General features: G+C 42.2%; 1 protein-coding gene across 1 annotated transcript; it reads left to right on the forward strand.

Moving 5' to 3' along the window:
• Positions 1 to 8,757: 8,757 nt before the first annotated feature.
• On the forward strand, positions 8,758 to 9,699 carry LOC142251780 (olfactory receptor 5AR1-like). The gene has a single exon (XM_075324829.1). The coding sequence runs from the start codon at positions 8,758 to 8,760 to the stop codon at positions 9,697 to 9,699; it is 942 nt and encodes a 313-aa protein (XP_075180944.1).
• Positions 9,700 to 18,187: the final 8,488 nt, after the last annotated feature.

Genomic DNA, 18,187 nt, shown 5'->3' on the forward strand with positions numbered 1-18,187 from the left:
ATGGTGATTGAAAATTTTTAATAAGCGAATTTTTCAAACCAGCGAAACGCAGACGTTTCAGTCTGTCAAGAGCTTTTTTCAATGTGTGAAGCTCAATACTGCTATAGTGCAGGTGCCTTGGCTGGTGTGTAGATGGTTAAAGAATCAGCAAACAATACTGAGAGGAGTCCTGCGATGTCCACCGCTGTGGAGGAGATGACCCAAAGAACACCGTCCCCACTGTCAAGCATGTAGGTGGAAACATTATGTTTTGGGGGTGATTTTATGCTAAGGGCACAGGACTACTTCCCCACATCAATGGGACAATGATTGGAGCCAGGAAATTAAAAATGGGTCATGGCTGGGTCTTCCAGCACAACAATGACCCAAAACATACAGCCAAGGCAACAAAGGAGTGGCTCAAAAAGAAGCATATTAAGGTCATGGAGTGGCCTAGCCAGTCTCCAGATCTTAATCCCATAAAAAAAGTTATGGAGGAGCTGAAGCTCTGAGTTGCCAAGCAACAGCCTCAAAATTTTAACGATTTAGACATTATTTGCAAACACGAGTGGAGCAAAATTCCTACTGACGTGTGTAAGCCTCATCATCAACTACGAAAAACCGCCTGGCTGTTGTGCTGCCAACAAGGGTTTTGCTTCCAAATATTAAGTCTTGTTTGCCAGAGGGATCAAATAGTTATTTCTCTGTGCAAAATGCAAATAAATTTATATAATTTATACAATGTGATTTTCTGGATTTTATTTTGGAAATTCTATCTCTCACTGTTAAAATTAACCTACCCTTAAAATTATAGACTGTTCATGTCTTTGTCAGTGGGCAAACTTACAAAATCAGCAAGGGATCAAATACTTGTTTCCTTCACTGTACCAGTTAAAGTGACAGTAAGTGGAGAAAAAGTGGAGAAAAAGTGGAGAAAAAATGGAGAATAAAGTGGAGAAAAAGTGGAGAAAAAGTGGAGAAAAAGAGGAGAAAAAAATGGAGAAAAAGTGGAGAATAAGTGGAGAAAAAGTGGAGAAAAAGTGGAGAAAAAGTGGAGAAAAAGTGGAGAAGAAATGGAGAAAAAGTGGAGAAAAAGTGGAGAAAAAGTGGAGAATAAGTGGAGAATAAGTGGAGAAAAAGTGGAGAATAAGTGGAGGAAAAGTGGAGAAAAAATGGAGAAAAAGTGGAGAATAAGTGGAGAAAAAGTGGAGAAAAAGTGGAGAAAAAATGGAGAAAAAGTGGAGAAAAAAGTGGAGAAAAAGTGGAGAATAAGTGGAGAAAAAGTGGAGAAAAAGTGGAGAAAAAGTGGAGAAAAAGTGGAGAAAAAAATGGAGAAAAAGTGGAGAAAAAAGTGGAGAAAAAGTGGAGAAAAAGTGGAGAAAACGTGGAGAAAAAGTGGAGAAAAAATGGAGAAAAAATGGAGAAAAAGTAGAGAAAAAGTAGAGAAAAAGTGGAGAAAAAAGTGGAGAAAAAGTGGAGAAAAAGTGGAGAATAAGTGGAGAAAAAGTGGAGAAAAAGTGGAGAAAAAGTAGAGAAAAAGTGGAGAAAAAATGGAGAAAAAGTGGAGAAAAAAGTGTAGAAAAAATGGAGAAAAAAGTGTAGAAAAAGTGTAGAAAAAGTGTAGAAAAAGTGTAGAAAAAGTGGAGAAAAAGTGGAGAAAAAATGGAGAAAAAGTAGAGAAAAAGTGGAGAAAAAGTGGAGAAAAAGTAGAGAAAAAGTGGAGAAAAAATTGAGAAAAAGTGGAGAAAAAAGTGGAGAAAAAGTGGAGAAAAAGTGGATAAAAAAATGGAGAAAAAGTGGAGAAAAAAGTGGAGAAAAAATGGAGAAAAAAGTGGAGAAAAAGTGGAGAAAAAGTGGAGAAAAAGTGGAGAAAAAATGGAGAAAAAGTAGAGAAAAAGTAGAGAAAAAGTGGAGAAAAAAGTGGAGAAAAAGTGGAGAATAAGTGGAGAAAAAGTGGAGAAAAAGTAGAGAAAAAGTGGAGAAAAAATGGAGAAAAAAGTGTAGAAAAAGTGTAGAAAAAGTGTAGAAAAAGTGGAGAAAAAGTGGAGAAAAAATGGAGAAAAAGTCGAGAAAAAGTCGAGAAAAAAGTGGAGAAAAAGTGGAGAAAAAGTGGAGAATAAGTGGAGAAAAAGTGGAGAAAAAATGGAGAAAAAGTGGAGAAAAAAGTGGAGAAAAAGTGGAGAATAAGTGGAGAAAAAAGTGGAGAAAAAGTGGAGAAAAAGTGGAGAAAAAATGGAGAAAAAGTGGAGAAAAAAGTGGAGAAAAAGTGGAGAATAAGTGGAGAAAAAGTGGAGAAAAAGTAGAGAAAAAGTGGAGAAAAAATGGAGAAAAAAGTGTAGAAAAAGTGTAGAAAAAGTGGAGAAAAAATGGAGAAAAAGTGGAGAAAAAATGGAGAAAAAGTAGAGAAAAAGTGGAGAAAAAGTGGAGAAAAAGTGGAGAAAAAGTGGAGAAAAAAGTGGAGAAAAAGTGGAGAATAAGTGGAGAAAAAGTGGAGAAAAAGTAGAGAAAAAGTGGAGAAAAAATGGAGAAAAAGTGGAGAAAAAAGTGGAGAAAAAATGGAGAAAAAAGTGTAGAAAAAGTGGAGAAAAAGTGGAGAAAAAGTGGAGAAAAAATGGAGAAAAAGTAGAGAAAAAGTGGAGAAAAAGTGGAGAAAAAGTAGAGAAAAAGTGGAGAAAAAATGGAGAAAAAGTGGAGAAAATTGGAGAAAAAATGGAGAAAAAAGTGGAGAAAAAGTGGAGAAAAAGTGGAGAAAAAGTGGAGAAAAAGTGGATAAAAAAATGGAGAAAAAGTGGAGAAAAAAGTGGAGAAAAAATGGAGAAAAAAGTGGAGAAAAAGTGGAGAAAAAGTGGAGAAAAAGTGGAGAAAAAATGGAGAAAAAGTAGAGAAAAAGTAGAGAAAAAGTGGAGAAAAAAGTGGAGAAAAAGTGGAGAATAAGTGGAGAAAAAGTGGAGAAAAAGTAGAGAAAAAGTGGAGAAAAAATGGAGAAAAAAGTGTAGAAAAAGTGTAGAAAAAGTGTAGAAAAAGTGTAGAAAAAGTGGAGAAAAAATGGAGAAAAAGTCGAGAAAAAGTCGAGAAAAAAGTGGAGAAAAAATGGAGAAAAAGTGGAGAAAAAGTGGAGAATAAGTGGAGAAAAAGTGGAGAAAAAGTGGAGAAAAAGTGGAGAAAAAGTGGAGAAAAAAGTGGAGAAAAAGTGGAGAATAAGTGGAGAAAAAGTGGAGAAAAAGTAGAGAAAAAGTGGAGAAAAAGTGGAGAAAAAAGTGGAGAAAAAGTGGAGAATAAGTGGAGAAAAAGTGGAGAAAAAGTAGAGAAAAAGTGGAGAAAAAAGTGTAGAAAAAGTGTAGAAAAAGTGGAGAAAAAGTGGAGAAAAAATGGAGAAAAAGTGGAGAAAAAAGTGGAGAAAAAATGGAGAAAAAAGTGTAGAAAAAGTGGAGAAAAAGTGGAGAAAAAGTGGAGAAAAAGTGGAGAAAAAGTGGAGAAAAAATGGAGAAAAAGTAGAGAAAAAGTGGAGAAAAAGTGGAGAAAAAGTAGAGAAAAAGTGGAGAAAAAATGGAGAAAAAGTGGAGAAAATTGGAGAAAAAATGGAGAAAAAAGTGGAGAAAAAGTGGAGAAAAAGTGGAGAAAAAGTGGAGAAAAAGTGGAGAAAAAAATGGAGAAAAAGTGGAGAAAAAAGTGGAGAAAAAATGGAGAAAAAAGTGGAGAAAAAGTGGAGAAAAAGTGGAGAAAAAGTGGAGAAAAAATGGAGAAAAAGTAGAGAAAAAGTAGAGAAAAAGTGGAGAAAAAAGTGGAGAAAAAGTGGAGAATAAGTGGAGAAAAAGTGGAGAAAAAGTAGAGAAAAAGTGGAGAAAAAATGGAGAAAAAAGTGTAGAAAAAGTGTAGAAAAAGTGGAGAAAAAGTGGAGAAAAGTGGAGAAAAAATGGAGAAAAAGTAGAGAAAAAGTGGAGAAAAAAGTGGAGAAAAAATGGAGAAAAAGTGGAGAAAAAGTGGAGAATAAGTGGAGAAAAAGTGGAGAAAAAGTGGAGAAAAAGTGGAGAAAAAGTGGAGAAGAAGTGGAGAAAAAGTGGAGAAAAAGTGGAGAAAAAGTGGAGAAAAAGTGGAGAAAAAGTGGAGAAGAAGTGGAGAAAAAATGTAGAAAAAGTGGAGAAAAAATGGAGAAAAAGTGGAGCACCCTTTGGTGCCTTTCATGTGGCACTAAGGGGTGCTTAGCTTTGTATTTAGCCAAAAAAATGAAAAAAAAAAATGACGTAGGGTTCCCCCTAGTTTTGTAGCCAGCTAGGGTAAAGCAGACGGCTGCAGCCTGCAGACCACAGCTGGCAACCTCACCTTGGCTGGTAATCCAAAACTGAGGGCACCCCACGCTGTTATTTTAAATTAAATAAATAATTTAAAAAAAAAAACACGTAGGGGTCCCCCAAAATTGGATCACCAGCCAAGGTAAAGCAGACAGCTGGGGCCTGATATTCTCAGACTAGGGAGGTCCATGGTTATTGGACTCTCCCCAGCCTAAAAATAGCAGGCCGCAGCCGCCCCAGAAGTGGCGCATACATTAGATGCGCCAATCCTGGTGCTTCGCCCCAGCTCATCCCGCGCCCTGGTGCGGTGGCAAACGGGGTAATATATGGGGTTAATATCAGATGTGTAAGTCACCTGGCATCAAGCCCTGGGGTTGGTGAGGTCAGGCGTCTATCAGATACCCGACATCACCAACCCAGTCAGTAATAAAAAAAAATAGACGACAAACACATTTTTATTTGAAAAAACACTCCCCAAAACATTCCCTCTTTAACCAATTTATTAGAATGAAAAACAAATCAAGGTCTGGTGTAATCCAAGGGGTTGCCATGACGATCCACACTGTCCCAGTCAATGAAGAGCAGGATGTTCCCCATTGGCTGGGAGAGCAGTGCAGTGACCTGACCTAACATCAATGGGTCAGCCCAGGTCACTGCAGGGGATGACAAGTGCTGCTGTCAGCGAGGTACATTACCTGCGCTGATCTCCAGCACTGCCGACAGCCCCTGTCACTGAGTTCAATGACCGGCTTCACACCAAGTATCGCGAGAGGTCCGTGACGTCACCGCTAGTCAGTCTCGGGTCGGAAGCGAGAGGTAATGTGACAAGCGGCGGCCATGGAGGACAGTGACAGCGCTGAGGTCGGGATGGCGGGACTTCATCACCGCAGGTAAGCCGAGCGGGGGGGGAATGTGTGTGTGTGTGTTATCTTGGTTACCAGCTTCTGGCAGGCTGCCAGCGATGGCTCCTGCACACTGTAGCTGTAAAAAGCCCTGCTTTTTGCTGCTAGAACCGTTCTCGAACATATCTAGAACTATCGAGCTTTTGCAAAAAGCTCGAGTTCTAGTTCGATCTCGAACAGCCCCCAAAATCACTCGAGCCCCGAACTGGAGAACCTCGAACCACGAACCGCGCTCAACTCTACTAGTTACCACTGGAATCAGTCTACAATTTGTTGACAGTAGAATAGATACACGGCACTTTTGGTAGATTGGCGCACAAGTAGGTTCCAAAATCATCTCCAATCAATTACAGAAAACTTGGCACTCATATGGTGATTGAAAATTTTTAATAAGCGAATTTTTCAAACCAGCGAAACGCAGACGTTTCAGTCTGTCAAGAGCTTTTTTCAATGTGCGAAGCTCAATACTGCTATAGTGCAGGTGCCTTGGCTGGTGTGTAGATGGTTAAAGAATCAGCAAACAATACTGAGAGGAGTCCTGCGATGTCCACCGCTGTGGAGGAGATGACCCAAAGAACACCGTCCCCACTGTCAAGCATGTAGGTGGAAACATTATGTTTTGGGGGTGGTTTTATGCTAAGGGCACAGGACTACTTCCCCACATCAATGGGACAATGATTGGAGCCAGGAAATTAAAAATGGGTCATGGCTGGGTCTTCCAGCACAACAATGACCCAAAACATACAGCCAAGGCAACAAAGGAGTGGCTCAAAAAGAAGCATATTAAGGTCATGGAGTGGCCTAGCCAGTCTCCAGATCTTAATCCCATAAAAATAGTTATGGAGGAGCTGAAGCTCTGAGTTGCCAAGCAACAGCCTCAAAATTTTAACGATTTAGACATTATTTGCAAACACGAGTGGAGCAAAATTCCTACTGACGTGTGTAAGCCTCATCATCAACTACGAAAAACCGCCTGGCTGTTGTGCTGCCAACAAGGGTTCTGCTTCCAAATATTAAGTCTTGTTTGCCAGAGGGATCAAATAGTTATTTCTCTGTGCAAAATGCATATAAATTTATATAATTTATACAATGTGATTTTCTGGATTTTATTTTGGATATCCTATCTCTCACTGTTAAAATTAACCTACCCTTAAAATTATAGACTGTTCATGTCTTTGTCAGTGGGCAAACTTACAAAATCAGCAAGGGATCAAATACTTGTTTCCTTCACTGTACCAGTTAAAGTGACAGTAACCACTATACTTGTGCCTAATTCCTGAGAAAACAAAAATACTTTTTTTGTTTTGCATCAAAAAAAGTGTTTGTGACTTTTGAACCTAGATGCCATTTGGTGACATTTTATTTAAAGGGAACCTGTCACCAGATTTGGTGACTATAAGCTGCGGCCATCACCAGTGGGCTCTTATATACAGCATTCTAACATGCTAAGAGCCCAGGCCGCTGTGTAGAACGTAAAAATGACTTTATAATACTCACCTAAACGGTCGGTTCGGTACAAACCGGTCAGGTGGGTGTCTCTGTTCTCCGGGTGCAGCGCCTCCTCTTTCAGCCATCTTTGTCCTCCTTTTTCTGAAGCCTGGGTGCATGATGGTCCTACATCATGCACACAGGCTGGCATTGAGGTCCCGCTCATGCGCACTACAAAACTTTGATCTGCCCTGATAAGGGCAGATCACAGTGGGCCTGCACAGGACCTCAATGCCTGCCTGTGTGCATGACGTAGGACCATCATGCACCCAGGCTTCAGAAGAAGGAGGACAAAGATGGCTGAAAGAGGAGGCACCAATACTGGAGAACGGAGACACCCATCTCATCAGTCTGCACCAAGCCGACCATTTAGGTGAGTATTATAAGGTGATATTTATGTTCTACACAGCAGCCTGGGCTCTTATATATGTTAGAATGCTGCATATGAGCCCACTGGTGGTGGCCGTGTAGCGTCCCTGAGACCCTCAGGCCACTACAGGGAACTGCATCCTCCTGGGGATGCAGGACCTACCTCCTGAGACCTGGAGTACCAGTGCCGATTCCACCAACACACAACTAAAATCCTAGTTCTCCACTCCACACTGGACATAGAGGGTTAACCATGTAAGGGGATGGTCTCCATGGGAACGAGTCCCTGGGTATAGCCAGCCTGGTGGGAGGGGTCAGTCAGTCTAGAGTAGAGTCGAGAGACTGCAGCACACAGGAGAGGTGTGCGGACGTGCCTGAGCTGGGTCCGTGTAACAGTGACCCCGGAGGCACAGGAGAGAGGTCGCCAGAACGGGTACCGGAGATACGACTGGGACTGGAGCATGAACGGGGCACAGGGTCCTAGGTCAAGCGCAAGTTTTATACTGTTTGGCAAATACCTGCCCAAGGAGGACACCTTCATGGACTTCATCGAACCAAATAATCCGGGGGCATCAGCAGTAAACTAGGATCGGGGTTTGGACACTTACCTCCCTTCAGGGTCCGCACTGCCTGCCGTATCTAGAAGGAGACTGTACCCCAAAAGGGACAGTCAGGGCCCCCAAACGCTCTGCGCTACAGGGACTCAATCTACAGAGAGTGCCGTGGACAGAGCAACCTGGGTCACTACATTGGCACTGGTCCTCCAAGGGACCTGAACCAGCAACCCCTGGGTGCACAGTAATTAGACACTGTTAAAGACAACCTGGTGTGGTCTCCATTATTACACCCATTACATCTCCCAGACACACCTCTAGCTGCGAAGGGCCTACCATCAAAGCTGCCACTACTGGGAGTACCCACATTTAGAAGCGGCGGTTCTCCATCTTTAACCGCAACCCGCAGGTGGCGTCACATGAAAAAAACTCTAATTTCCCCTGTAAATACTCCCCATTACAAAAGAGTCCCAGGGCACAGGACTGGGCAATGGCCACCAATGTGACATTCCCAAGTATCAGTACTGCCCGGGACCGAGTACCCCATATCCCTGGGTGCTACAGCCGCAGCTTATAGTCACCAAATCTGGTGACAGGTTCCCTTTAACCTGTGGTGGTGCTACAGGGGAATTGGTCACTTGCTTTGTAAGTTAATAAGTGGATCTGATTGGTTGTTTTAAGCAAGTTCTACATTTTTAACACCATTGCCCTTGAGGTGTTTTAGGTCGTGACATGGCTGTATCTGTCTATCTGTTTCTCTGTGGATTTCTTGCCAAATTCTCTGTACAAAAGTTTTTCCCAATCTTTCTTTATCTGAAGAATCTTGATTGAATTTACCTAATCAGATATTCCTTAATGATTAGCTGTTCTGGGTTGTCTTGTCTCAGGACAAATACTCCAAGGATTATTTTAGTGTATTTAATCTTCTGCTTCGATGTATAGGACTTTAGAATAGGTGAGGAGCAGCTCGTGTGCATTTGTATTTCTAATAATATAAAACATCTGATTGACCAAATTCCACTATTTTTTGTCTTTGCTATTGAACATTTAATATTCTTATGATCAGGAATCCATATTATAGACTTTTTATACCTTCTACATATTTTTTATTGACCATCAATTTATTTTGAACCCAAGTATTTTTTCATTTTTGCTTCCTTTAATCGAACAAACCTTATGGACCAGGCAAATGTTAATGTGACGATTCACTTCATTATTTATGGGTTTTCAGATAACCCTACAATTAGTTTGATCATTTTCATTGTGTCTCTGCTCATTTATTCTCTTACTCTTGGTGGTAACCTGACTATTCTGCTATTGATTTCCACCAATCACCAACTCCACACTCCCATGTACTTCTTCTTGGCCAATTTGTCTATCTTGGACATGTCCCTCTCCACTATCACCCTACATAAAATCTTATTAGCTTTTATGACAGGTGATAACTCGCTTTCGGTTAAAAGTTGCATGGCTCAGATTTTTATGTTTCTTTCCATGACTTGCAATGAGTTGATGATTTTGACAGCCATGAGTTACGATCGATATGTAGCCATTTGTAACCCTTTGCATTACCATATGGCCATGAAACGTAGAGTCTGTGCACTGTTGGCCACTGCATGTTGGGTTTGGAGTTTCTTAGAAAACCTCCCGACTCTTGTGGCATTCTGCAAACTAAGCTGCTATAAATCTAATATAATTAACCATTTCTTCTGTGACCCTGTGCCTGTGATTAGGGTAACCTGCAGTGACACCTCATTTTTAGAGCTATATATGCTCACTGTTGGGGTCTTTATTGATGGGTTTCCTCCAGTTATTTTAACATTTATATCCTATGTTTTTATTATTTCAATTATACTTAAGATTCCATCCAATATTGGCAGACACAAAGCCTTTTATACATGCTCCTCGCACCTTACTGTGGTTACGCTCTTTTATAGTACTCTTATCTTTCAATACTTGAGGCCATATTCACTAGTAAACTTAGATTCCAATAAAGTGTCCTCCCTGTTTAATACAACTCTTGTGCCCATGTTAAATCCTTTGATTTATAGCCTAAAGAATAAGGATGTGACTACAGCTTTTAAACGTAAAATTGGAAAGACAATGACTCCTAATTGAGGTTATTAAGAACACAAAACATCTACTCAAGGTAAAGAAAACTTCTGAGTATATTCACAAGGAGTTTATTGACGTGGAGTATTCTGGCTGAAAAATCCCCACCCAAAATAACACTTATTTTTTTTGGCGTGGTTTTAAAAGAATGTGTTTTTTAGGGTCATTGATTCTGTTTTGATACATTTTTTATAGTATGTTAAACACAAAATTTTCAAAAAGCGCATGGTAACACATAAAGCTGGGTGTCTAACACGGCCTGCTGCACATAGGACCACTCCATAGAATATATTTAAACCGAAAAGAGACACACTCATTAAGCAGATGATTGAACGCGAAACGTACGTCGAGGTCTGAGGTCTATAATTGGAGAATTTTCTGGGTGGTTTTGGTTCTACATTGATAGTATTAATTTTTCTAAGCACATAGCACTTTCTTATGTATTTCTGAACTCCGTTCCCTTATTTGTATATGTATTTACATCCTTATAAGGATATCTTTGTGCAAAGTGATTCAGAGCCTCCATATTTTAGTGTGTCCCTTTTCGGTTGGTTACCTGGGTGCCTATATCCACCATATTCTTTTAGGTTCAGTGTTTTTATGTCCTGTCCTTGTAATTTCATGGTCCATTTTGGACTCTTTTATGATTGTTCTAATAAAAAGTGTACTTTTACTTAACCCTTAATGCCTTGTTTCTCCTGTTTATATTTTTGGAGTGGTTTTTATGTATTTTTAAATATATTGGGTATAGCATTGGGGTGTGTTTTTTCTCTATTTCCTAGCAAAAAAAAACATCAAAAATTGTGTGTATAAAAGGTTATGCATATAATTATGGTTGTTTGTATGTAAAGGTCTGCACAAAATTTGTTAAAGAGGTGGTTCACTACTCTGCAAAAGTGGCCATCTCTCTTTAAAACTGATAGGGAAGGCTATTTTCAAATACCTTGTTCATCCAATTCTGCCTCTGAGTGGCGCTATTGCGGTCCACTCATCTCCATGAAGTCACCCCCTTCCCCGGGCTCCCTGACCTTTGAGATCCGGTGATGTCAGGTCAACTTCCAGTTCGCCTGACATCACTGCGGCCGGCCCCAGTCTTCCTGAGTGGCTGTACTGTGGGCTGACTTTTATCGCTCATCACAGCCCAGCATCGCCCCTGCTTGCGGCGCAATGCAGGAAAGGAGAGAGTACGCAACATGCTGGGCTTTGACACTGGGCTGTAATGAGCGATGAAACGCTGCCCACAGGCCAATCACTCGGGAAAACTGGGGCCAGCCTCGGTGGTGTCAAGTCAACTGGAAGTTAACATGATATCACCGGATCCCAGAGGTCACAGAGCCGGGGGTCACTTCATGGGAATGAGTGGAACACATTAGCCCTGCTCACCAGCAGAATTGCCTGTACAAGGTATTTAGAAAAAGCGTCCCTTATCAGTTTTACAGAGATGTGACCACTGCTGTAAAGTAGTGAACCACCTCTTTAACTCTGAGTTCCATTTTAACATGAATCTCCTTTATAATATGACTTTAGTGTATAAGAATCTCTGATCAAACTATTTTGGCAATATTTATACAACTGCAAATGTGGACTATTATACTTTTATATCTTGTCTTGCATTAAAGAACGGGGGGGGGGGGTGGACTACACAAATGCACCAAAGGGGGGTTTTCTTATTCAAATATAAGTGATCTTGTAAACTTATTTGAAGTGTTATTTTTTTTATTGTGATGCAGAGTCTTCGCCTAATATGATATCAAAAAACTTTATGCAAAAACTATATCAAAGAACTTTCTGGAACCTAGGCTTATACTTATCTATATTTTTTGCTTATGAACAAGATATATTGTAATAAATTGCAGACGTTTGACTTCAGCATATTATAGCAAAGTTTAAATTAATTATATGAAGTTTTTTTTTATTATTTTGTGTAAGTCATCTAAAAAGCACTGTCCACTTTTGCAACAATTGTTTTTACTCCAGGCATAAAAATAATAAAAAAAGAAACTGATTTTCAAATATTTGTTACTAAACAGTTCAAATAGCCCCATAATTTTTAGCCCAAACAAATGTTTTTTTTTTTTTTTTTTTTTAAAATAACATTTATTCCAATTAAAATATTGTATAGTATAATTGGGTCAAACAAAATAGTAATTGAAAACCAACTGTGTACCTGCCAAGGATTCCAGTTTATTATACTACAATTATTATTAGAAGGGAGGAGGCACGAAGTATATTAGACTCTTTACCCCTGAGCATGGTTTTTACCTTTATGACCGGGCCATTTTTTGCAATTCTTACCAGTTTCACTTTGTCAGGTTATAACTCTGGAACACTTCAACGGATCCCGGTGATTCTGAGATTATTTTTTGTGATATATTGTGTTTCATGTTGGTGTTAAATTTGGACTAATTGTGAAAAATATTGGAAATTTTGCAAAAATGTTGAAAATTTCGCAATTTTCAAAATTTGAATTTTTATGACCTTAAATCCGAGTGTTATGTCAAACAAAGTAGTTAATAAATAACATTTCCCACATGTCTACTGTATATCAGCACAATTTATGAAAACATTTTTTTGTTAGGATGTTAGAAGGGTTTAAAGTTTATCAGCAATTTCTCATTTTTCCAACAAAATTTTCAAAACCATTTTTTTAGGGGCTATATCCCAATTCAAGTGACTTTGAGAAGCCTAGGTGACAGAAAATATCCAAAACTGACACCATTGTAAAAACTGCACCCCTCAATCTGTTCAAAACCACATCCAAGAAGTTTATTAACCGTTTAGATACTTCACAGGAAATAAACCAATGTGGAAAGAAAAAAGTAAAATTTTATTTTTTCCCACAAAAATGTAAATTTAGCCCCAAATTTTGTATTTTCACAAGGGTAATAAGAGAAAATTAATAATAAAATTTGTTGTGGAAGTTCTCCTGAGTACACCGATACCCCAAATGGGGAAATCAACTGGTTGGGTGCATGGCAGAGCTCGGAAGGGAAGGAGCGCCATTTGAATTTTTGAATGCAAAATTAGCTGGAATCATTAGTGGATGCCATTTCACATTGGCAGAATCCTTGAGATGCCTAAACAGTGGAACTCCCTCACAAGTGACCACATTTTGGAAACCAGATCCTTCAAGGAATTTACCTAGATGTTTTGATGACCATCTTGAACCCCCATGTGTTTAACAGAATTTTTAGTTAAAAGAAAAAGGTTTTGATACCGTGTTGGCCAGTTGAAAAATGATTGCTCTCAGTGAGAGAAACAAAATTAAAATTTTGAAGTTGTGATACCTTTTAATGGCTAACTAAAATAAAAATAAAATATAATGTTATAAAGCAAGCTTTCGAGACATCTCAGGTCTCTTCCTCAGGTATGGTATGACAAACTATCTGAAGAAACACAAATAAATACACAAAACAAGGCAGAGCGATGCATAGTAAAAGGACATTTAAATAAACAAACACTGAGCTTGTAAAGTGAATAAAAGGATTCACTTTACAAGCTCAGACACAGACAGGTTAAGAGACAGACACAGACAAAGAGACAGACTGACAGGGAAAGAGACAGACAGGGAAAGAGAGAAAAAGAGAAAGACAGGTTAAGAGACAGACACAGACAAAGAGACAGACTGACAGGGAAAGAGACAGACAGGGAAAGAGAGGGAAAGAGACACATAGGGTAAGAGACAGACAAATACAGGTAAAGAGACAGACGCAGGGAAAGAGACAGAGGGAAAGAGACAGATAGGGAAAGATAGGGAAAGAGACAGACAGGGAAAGTGACAGAGATAGATAGACAGGGAAAGAGATAGACAGACAGGGAAAGAGACAGACAGACAAAGAGATAAGAGAGAGAGACAGAGAGATATATACAGAGGGGGAGACAGACAGAGAATGGGAGAGAAACAGAGAGACAGTTACTATCCCGGGGGAAATTTTAACCCCGCGCGTTCCAATTTACCAATCAATTTTGCCCCTATCTACATAATGGGGAAAAAGTGAAACGAAAAGTGTTGGAAGCAAATTGACAGCAGCCAGATGTGAACAAGGGGGACTTAAAAAATGAGGTGATGGCGCCAAAGAGTATATACCATACAGTTGCTAAGGTGGGGCCCGAGATGGGATACTCACCACACTCGGGGATATGAACACACACACAAAATGCACCACACACTATGTTACGGGGGGCTGTCTGATAATAACCTAAAGGAGTATCAGACAGTCAGGGTCCACCGTGCAAAGACTTTGCTGCAGACTATGGCAGAGTGCAATACCTCTGTTAACTCACAGAAGGATATAATAAGTAAGTAAAGCAATTCCTCCCTTACTTGGAGGGTGTGTGGAATGATCTCTGTTAATAATCACAGAGACAAAGGCAATGTGTGCGAAATGGCACCTACCTAGGTCCGCTCTTCTAGTGGTGCAAAAGAGACGAACAGCAGCGTAAGCCGCACAAAGCTCCTACCTGCGTTCGCTCCACTAGTATGCGAGGACACGAACCACTAGATATGGCACCTGCCTAGGTCCGCTCTTCTAGTGGTGCAAAAGAGACGAACAGCAGCGTAAGCCGCACAAAGCTCCTACCTCTGTTCGCTCCCCTAGTGTGCGAGGATACGAACAACTGCCAGACGCAGTATAAGGAACGTTACCCTAGCGGCAACGTCCACCTACGAGTCGAATCACAAGGCCCAGCCAGACCATGTGCCTCAGGCACCTGCCTATGTCCGCTCCCCTAAGAGGTAAGGATACGGACAGCAGCCGAAGCTGTAAGGTATAAGAACGCTACCCTGCCGGTAGCGCTCACCTAGCATAGACAGAGGAATGCCTAGAGGAACGCGCACAGAGCGTCTACTCTTATGCATGAACCAAGAGGACTGAGCGCCATGCGGCGTGTGTCAGGGTCTTATATAGACTCTGTGCCTCATCCAAGATGGAGGACACCAGAGCCAATCCGCTGCCAGAACGACAGGAGTGACGTCATGCTGGCCTATCACCGAGCAAGGCGTCACAAGCACATGACCAGCGACCAATCGGCATAGAAAGTGTCAGAGACATGTGACCTCGTGTAAGCGATGATGTCACCCGCATATGTGCAATGGCTCCAAGATAGGACTTAGTCTCCGGCGCTCGCACATGTGCAGTAGCAAGAAATCTGGACTTAGTCTCCAGCGCTCGCACATGTGCAGTAGCAAGAAATCTGGACTTAGTCTCCAGCGCTCGTACATGTGCAGTAGCAAGAAATCTGGACATAGTCTCCAGTGCTCGCAGCAACCGTAACACACTACCACGTGCTTGAACACATATACAACCCTCAGCACACATTTCACCACACATACACCAACCTCGCCACATAATCGCCCTAAAACAGACACAAGTCTGGTATTATCCTTCAAAAATAAAAATTTGATTAATAAGCAGCCAAACTACAAGAACAACAAATGTACCATATAGGAAATATGACAGCTGTCAGTCACATGACCTGTCCATATGTGTTACGGGGGCTGTCTGATAATAAAACCTAAAGGAATGTCAGACAGTCAGGGTCCACCGTGCAAAGACTCTGCTGCAGACTATGGCAGAGGATAAGGGGTATATAAGTGTGCCACTGTAAAAAATAATAGCACAAGTGCAGAGTGCAATACCTCTGTTAAACTCACAGAGGAATATAATTAGAAAATAAAGCAATTCCTCCCTTACTTGGAGGGTGTGTGGAATGGTCTCTGTTAAAGATCACAGAGACAAAAGCAGTGAGTGTGAAATGGCACCTACCTAGGTCCGTTCCTCTAGTGGTGCCAGGAGATGGACAGCAGCGTAAGCCGCACAAAGCTCCTACCTGCGTTCGCTCCACTAGTGTGCGAGGACACGAACCACTAGATATGGCACCTGCCTAGGTCCGCTCTTCTAGTGGTGCAAAACAGACGGACAGCAGCATAAGCCGCACAAAGCTCCTACCTCTGTTCGCTCCCCTAGTATGCGAGGATACGAACAACTGCCAGACGCAGTATAAGGAACGTTACCCTAGCGGCAACGTCCACCTACGAGTAGAATCACAAGGCCCAGCCGGACCATGTGCCTCAGGCACCTGCCTATGTCCGCTCCACTAAGAGGTAAGGATACGAACTGCAGCCGAAGCTGTAAGGTATAAGAACGCTACCCTGCTGGTAGTGCTCACCTAACATAGACAGAGAGATGCCTAGAGGGACGTGCACAGGGCGTCTACCCTCATGCATGAACCAAGAGGACTGAGCGCCAGGCGGCGTGCATCAGGGTCTTATATAGACTCTGTGCCTCATCCAAGATGGAGGACACCAGAGCCAATCCGCTGCCAGAATGACAGCAATGACGTCACGCTGGCCTATCACCGAGCAAAGCGTCACAAGCACATGACCAGCGACCAATCGGCATAGAAGGTGTCAGAGACATGTGACCACGTGTCACAAGCACATGACCAGTGGCCAATCAGCTTAGAAGCTGTCAGAGACATGTGACCTCGTGTCAGCGATGATGTCACCTGCACATGTGCAATGGCTCCAAGATAGAACTTAGTCTCCAGCGCTTGCACATGTGCAGTAGCAAGAAATCCGGACATAGTCTCCAGAGCCACAGCAACCGTAACAGTACCTCCCCCTCAAGGGCCCCCCTCCCGGCGACGCAGGTAATCGGCAATTAAATCGGGAGCATGGACAGCCTCCTCAGGCTCCCAAGAGTGATGTTCCAGGCCATAGCCTTCCCAATCTATCAAGAAGAACCTGCGCCCTCTAACCATCTTAAAACCAACTTCGCTCGTACCTCATAGCTAGAGCGGGAGGAATCAGAGGCAGGAGAGTGCACTTCATGAGCGGGAGGTAAAATAGCCGGCTTTAGCAGTGAAACATGGAATTTGTCATGGATCCTAAGATGGACGGGTAACTTCAATTGGTAGACTACAGGATTTACCTGTCGAAGAACCTCATAAGGACCCAGGAAGCGAGGAGCAAATTTGACAGAGCTCACTCTAAGTTTCACGTGTTTTGCAGAGAGCCACACAAAATCCCCTGGAGAAAAGACAGGAGCCGGGCGACGAAACCGATCGGACACCATCTTCATACGGTCCTTAGCTGCTTGGATCGACTCTTGAGTCCGATCCCAAACCTCTCTGGCATTAGTTGCCCAGTCGGCCACAAGAGGAAAAGGTGCAGCAGCGGGAAACGGTACCGGTACCCTAGGGTGTTGCTCATTATTGAGTACGAATGGTGTCTGCCCAGTGGCCTCAGCCAGCGAATTGTTAAGGGCAAATTCTGCCCAGGGTAGGAGGGAGGACCAGTTATCGTGGTTCTCAGCAACAAAGTGTCGAAGCTATATAATCATGGATTGATTGGTACGCTCAACCAAACCATTGGTCTCCGGATGGTAGGCCGAAGAGAGATTCAACTCAATTTGCAGAAGGTTACAAAGATCTCGCCAGAAACGGGAAGCAAATTGCGGGCCTCTATCACAAATGATACGATCTGGCATCCCGTGAAGCCTAAAGACATGCTTGAGGAATAGTTTGGCTAGTACCCTGGAAGACGGGATTCTCGATAGCGGTACGAGATGAACCATCCGGGAGAAATGGTCCGTAATGACCCACACAAATCTATGTCCCTGTGAACACGGAAGATCACCCACAAAGTCCATGCCTACCACCTCCCATGGTCTATCTGGCACTGGTAAAGGATGAAAGAGCCCAGCCGGTCTCTGCCGTAATGGACGGTTGCGAGCACACGAGTAGCAGGAACCGACATATCTCTTGACGTGGCTGGCTAAGTGTGGCCACCAATACCACCTCTCCAGTAACTCTCGTGTCCGCCTAATACCAAAATGCCCACCCACCTTGGAGGTGTGGACCCATGACAGTATATCATTCTGTCGATCAGGCGGCACAAAGGTCTTGCCCGGTGGGATTTGGTCTAACGTCACAAGGGAGAGCGTATGAAAAACCCTGGAGGGAAGGATAAGACGAGGTTCGTCAATCTCTTCCTGGGTAGAAACCATAGAGCGAGACAGAGCGTCTGCCTTGTTATTCTTACTCCCAGACAGATAGTTGATGGAGAAGTGAAAGCGGGAGAAAAACAAGGACCAGCGGGCTTGGCGAGGATTCAGACGCTGAGCGGTTTGTAAGTACGTCAGATTCTTATGGTCTGTATAGACCTGGAAAGGATGTTTCGCTCCTTCCAGCAAGTGACGCCACTCCTCCAAGGCTAATCTCAGGGCGAGCAGTTCCCTATCCCCAATGGTATAGTTTCTCTCTGCCGGTGAAAAGGTTTTAGCAAAGAAGAAACACGGCCTTTTTCTACCTGCACCGTTTTTTTTATACAACACCGCACCAGCACCCACTGAAGAGGCATGAACCTCGAAGAGGAAGGGCTTATTCTCATCGGGTCTTTGAAGAACGGGAGCAGTTGAAAAGTGTCTTTTTACTGCCTCAAAAGCCTGGGATGTCTCAGTAGACCAGACTTTTGGATTAGCACCTTTCTTAG

This window comes from Anomaloglossus baeobatrachus, chromosome 9 (genome assembly GCF_048569485.1).
Source record: "Anomaloglossus baeobatrachus isolate aAnoBae1 chromosome 9, aAnoBae1.hap1, whole genome shotgun sequence".
Lineage (NCBI taxonomy): Eukaryota > Metazoa > Chordata > Amphibia > Anura > Aromobatidae > Anomaloglossus > Anomaloglossus baeobatrachus.

What these genes read in the sequence shown, in the direction of transcription:
- LOC142251780 (XM_075324829.1), top strand. Translation starts at nt 8,758, where the DNA reads ATGGACCAGGCAAATGTTAATGTGACGATTCACTTCATTATTTATGGG.